Here is a 5,400-nt window from a genome sequence, read left to right on the forward strand (position 1 = left end):
GATCATTGGTTCCAGCATATGTTGCCCTAATTGTTCATTTTAGATTGAACCTACTTCTACATATACACACATCAAAATCAATGTTCTAAATAACGTAAATAGTGACTTTACTACGATGTAAAGCCTCAAGCTTTTCCGAACCTTGTGGTGACTTAAGGCGGCAATTTTGTATATAATTAATATTTTTGTATGTATTTTCTACTATTATTCATTTTTATGTATATATATGATTTAAGACAATATTTTGATCAAGTTTAGCGACATGTACAAGCGTTGAAGTCATGACGAAGACATGACAAGCTTTTAAAACCTTTATCAAATTTATGAAAAATATATGTAAAACAAAAAATAACATGCTTAAAAACAATATAAAACTTAAAAAATAATTAAATAATCTTACAATCATAAATAAAGTTAAATGATTAATTATTACTATACTTTTATTAATATTTATTTTAATTGTGTAGCATGTTATTTACATGAACCAAACTTGCGTAGGATCGATAGGACGAATCTCTATATGACGATCGCCGGTTCAATGGTGAGGAAACCCGATTGTTAAACATTTATTCGTTTCTATCCTAATAAATAAAAATAACTTGTCGTATGTCCTTCTCTCATAAGACCATAAGGTGTGGGCAACTAGATGCAACACCATTTTGGTGCCACATCACATGCCACATCATCAATGGTGTTATAACACCAAGTGAGAAAATGGGCAACATGTTATATCTTGTTATGACACCAACTTTTTTTTCATTTTATATTTTATTTTATTTATTTCGATTTTTTTTAAAATTGAGACAAGTATTTTTTTAAAATTAAAAATAAATAAAACATAATGTTTAAAAAGTATAAAAAACAATTAAAATTTTCTAAAAATTAAAATTAACATAAAGACTAAATTACACATAATATCAAAAACAAAAACAAAAAAAAAAAAAAAGAAATAACATCCAAATTCAAAAAAATAAATAAATAACAACGCTATTCGTTATCGTTATTGTTACCATAGAAGATATGATCCGCCAAATCCTCTCGAAGTTGTATGTGTTTATTTGCGTCCTGAATGTCAACAACGCGATGCAAATAATCTGTTGTTCCTGGTTGAAACTGAACGTGTCTGGGCTCCGTTGGGATATAGTGTGCAATATTTCGCCCTTGATCTTCTACTACCATGTTATGCATTATGATACACGCATACATGATATATCGTAAAGTTTCTAAATCTAATGGTCGTGCTGCATGTTCGACTATATGCCACTTCGCCTTCAGCACCCCAAAAGCATGTTCCACATCCTTACGTGCTCCTTCTTGTCTTCTCTTAAAAAAATTGTCTCGTTCTTCAACCGGGTGGCGGAATGCCTTCACGAATGTGGAATACTGAGGATATATTCCATCTGTAAGGTAATACCCATATTTGTATTCGTTTCCATTCACCGTGAAAGGAGCATCCGGGGCTTTTCCATTCAAAAGATCGTCGAATATTGGCGACTGATCAAGAACGTTGACGTCGTTGTTGTAACCCGCAACCCCAAAAAACGCATGCCAAATCCATAAATCTTGAGAAGCGACAGCCTCTAACACCAAAGAAGGTGATCCGTGATGACTACTTGCGTATTGCCCTTTCCATGCTACCGGACAATTTTTCCATTTCCAGTGTGTGCAATCAATGCTTCCGATCATTCCGGGAAACCCATGGCGTTCTTCATGTGCCGCATACAATTCTTGCAAATCATGCAACGAAGGTTTCCGCAAATACACATCACCAAAAGTTTCAACAACACCCCTTGACAATGTATACAAACTCTCTCTTGCGGTTCTTTCGGACATTCTCATATAGTCGTCCATGGTGTCGGGTGACGCCCCCATAGCCATCAAACGAATGGCCGCAGCACATTTCTGCAACGTTGTAAACCCGCGTCTACCTCTAGCATCATATCTTAATTGAAAAAATTTGTACCTAAACATAAATTAACTACAGTTTAAAAATATACTGCATATGTTGTAAAATTAAAGAAACATATAGTACATTTTCATTTATTTTGTATAAAAATAAAGTAAAGAAATGATACCGGCTTTTCAAGGCGTTGGCGATTCGTAAAAACACATCCCTACTCAAACGAAATCTTCTTTTGAAGTCCTTCACCCCGTATACACAATTATCTGCAAAGTAATCGCGATATAGATGTTCGTGTCCTTCCTCGCAATTTCTATTTAACATCGCACGTCTTGTTAGTAGCGGGGCTGGGTCTGGTTGTAGCAATTCGGTAGTGTAATAATGATACATCATCCTAAAGAAAATATCGTCATCTGAATCATCGGACGAGTCGAAAGGATCCATATTTTTTTTGAAGATAATTGAAAGTATGTAGAGAAGAGAAGAAAGTGTGAAAATTTAAAAAAAATAAGAAGTATTTATAGGATAATAAATTGGTTTTTTTAATAATTAATTTTTTTTTAAACCGTTGCATCAAACGGTCAAAATATATCCGTTTCTTCCTGTCGCAACGCCAACAAGATGCCACCTCAACGAGTTGCAACGAGCAGGGGGGGCGGTGTTCCCCCCGTTATGCAGCCGTTGCGCACGGTCCACGTCGGATACGTTGAATCTCGTTGGTCCCATACCGAGCGCTCTAAGATTAGCCACATGTCATTTTTTTTATAATTTGAGATATATTTATTTTCCACTTGTCATTACTTTAATTTTTATTTTCAATATATCATTAATTTAGTTTCCCTAAATTAAACCTACCATAATGACTATTAATTTCAAATTTCAAATTTTAAATTTTAAATTTCAAATAAATTTACAGTTTAAACCTTTATGTTTAACATTTTGTTATAATTAACCCGTTTAGTACACACTAAACACATCATTTTAATTTATTTATTTTTTGCATGTCTTTTTTCTCATAATTAGCCACATGTTATTTTGTCATAATTTGAGATATATTTATTTTCCACTTGTCATTACTTTAATTTTCATTTTCAATATATCATTAATTTAGTTTCCATAAATTAAACCTACCATAATGACTATTAATTTTAAATTTTAAATTTTAAATTTCAAATTCAATTTCAAATAAATTTACAGTTCAAACCTTTGTGTTTATCATTTTGTTATAATTGACCCGTTTAGTACACACTAAACACATAATTTTAATTTATTTATTTTTTGCATGTTTTTTTTTCTTATAATTTTCATTTATTTCAATTTCAAATTCAAATAAAATTTCTATTTAATCGTTCGTACTTAACATTTTGTTTTAATCAACCCGTATAATATACCGGTCTCACAACTATTTATATAAATACACATAGAAAACTTGTAAATAATTGTCCACTATTTCAATCATTAAAAAAACCTAATTTAAGAAGTGTTTTTTCTTGTTAGCCAAAGGAAATATGACAACCTAAGATACTGAGCAAACAATAGATGAAATGCTATCTACAAGAACCAAACTTGCATAGGATTGGTAGGACGAATCTTGAAATAACGATCGTCGGTTCAATGTCAGGTTTTTATTCATTTTATATATTAATACATTCAAATAAACAATGAAAACCTACAAATAATTGTCCACAATTTCACTACAAGAAATATATCCTTTACCGGTGACACTATTACCGGCGACAAGGGGCTTTAGCGGCGACTCAAGATATTATCACCACTAAAGCCCTTTGTCGCCGGTAATAGTGTCGCCGGTAAAGGGTTGGCACCCGGATCCGCTCTTTCCCCCTCTGTTGCATATGAACCGTTCGATGAGATATCTAATCCAATGGGTGGGTGTCTTATCGCATCAAACCTAATAGCGGCGACATATTTGTCGCCGCTAAAGAGTTAAAATAGTCGCCGCTAATAGTTAACGAAAAAACACGCGGAACTCTTCCCTCCAGTTTGTCGCCGCTATTGCTAAAAGTCGCCGGTAAAGGTCGAGTTGTCGCCGCTAAAGGTGTCGCCGCTATTACCTCTCGCGGATAAAAAAAATGCACGACGAGGGTTCATTTCTCCAACTCCTTCCTGTTTGCTGCTTCTTTCCTTCCCCAATTCCAACTTCATCCGATTTTAAGCACTCTATTTCTCCATTTCCAAGCAAATTTTTTCCCTCATTGTGTCCTATTAAGAATCTAGGTGTGGTTAAAGTTTTGGGAGCAATTTGTAACTCCATTTCTTCAACAAAGGTAAGTTGATTTTGTAATTTCCTTTTCAATTTGTATGTTAATTTCGATTTTTAGCTTCATCTAGTGATTGAATGGTAATAAATTGTTCATATATTTGTTTTTGGTGGTGTTGTTTTGGATTAGGTGTGGTTAAAGCTTTTGGGACCAATTTCTAACTTCAATTCTTCAACAAAGGTAAGTTCATTTGCTAATTTCACTTTTAATTTGAATATATGTGAATTTGTTGTATATATGCCATTGTATGTGTATTTGATGTATATATGTGGTATATGAGTATTTGGTAAAAATGATATGTATTTGTTATAAGTAGGATATTATTGTGTGTATATGAGTGTATGTATGTTTGTTGTAAATGTTTTATATGATTGTGAAACTTTTGTATTTGGTATAGATAGGATGTTATTATTTATATGTGAAATTATGTGTATTAGGTTTAAGTAGGATGTTATTTTGTGTGTATGTGTATGTATTTGTATTTGGTGTATTTGTGGTATATGTATGTAAAAGTATGTGAATTTCATCCTCTTATATATTATGTAAAAGTATGTGGTTTTGGTATAAGTAGGATGCTATAATTGAAAAACAAAATTATTGTTATAATTTGAAAAAAAGAACAAAAAAAAAATTATAAAACTGTTTAAAAACTTATATACAAAAACTAGAAAGTTTCTAGTTTTTACCCAAGCTAACTCCAAATTAATTAACCAATAAGTTATATAGTTAACTTATAATCTTCAAATTAATTCATAAGATTATATTTCTATAACCAATAATAATCGGTTTCCATAAAAATAAGTTAAACGATGCTATAATTGAAAAAAAAAAAAAAAAATTATTGTTATAATTGGAAAAAAACACAAATAAAATTATAAAATTGTTTAAAAAACTTATATATATTTTAATCTCGACGGTAAAAAAGAACAACACAACAACATAATATGTATGTAAAAGTATGTGAATTTCATGTTCTTATGTATTATGTAAAATTATGTGGTTTTCTTATAAGTAGGATGCTATAATTGAAAAGAAAATAAAAATTAATTATTGTTATAGTTGGAAGAAAAAACACAATATATATATATATATATATATATATATATATATATATATATATATATATATATATAAATTGTTTAAAAACTTATATACAAAAACTAGAAAGTTTCTAGTTTTTACCCAAACTAACTCCAAATTAATTAACCATTAAGTTATATA

At 30.9% G+C, this 5,400-nt stretch overlaps 1 protein-coding gene across 1 annotated transcript; it reads right to left on the minus strand.

Annotated features, from left to right (window-relative positions):
- Positions 1–987: 987 nt before the first annotated feature.
- LOC128126871 (protein ALP1-like) lies at positions 988–2,224 on the minus strand. The gene is made up of 2 exons (XM_052765022.1): positions 2,076–2,224; positions 988–1,963 (listed from the first exon to the last, which is right to left on the minus strand). The coding sequence occupies exons 1-2, from the start codon at positions 2,222–2,224 to the stop codon at positions 988–990; spliced, it is 1,125 nt and encodes a 374-aa protein (XP_052620982.1).
- Positions 2,225–5,400: the final 3,176 nt, after the last annotated feature.

This window comes from Lactuca sativa, chromosome 6 (assembly GCF_002870075.4).
Source record: "Lactuca sativa cultivar Salinas chromosome 6, Lsat_Salinas_v11, whole genome shotgun sequence".
NCBI lineage: Eukaryota > Viridiplantae > Streptophyta > Magnoliopsida > Asterales > Asteraceae > Lactuca > Lactuca sativa.

Coding starts and splice junctions, on each gene's coding strand:
- LOC128126871 (XM_052765022.1), bottom strand. CDS start 2,224: ATGTTAAATAGAAATTGCGAGGAAGGACACGAACATCTATATCGCGAT. Junction 1,964..2,075: donor GCCAACGCCTTGAAAAGCCG/GTATCATTTCTT, acceptor ATTTATGTTTAG/GTACAAATTTTTTCAATTAA.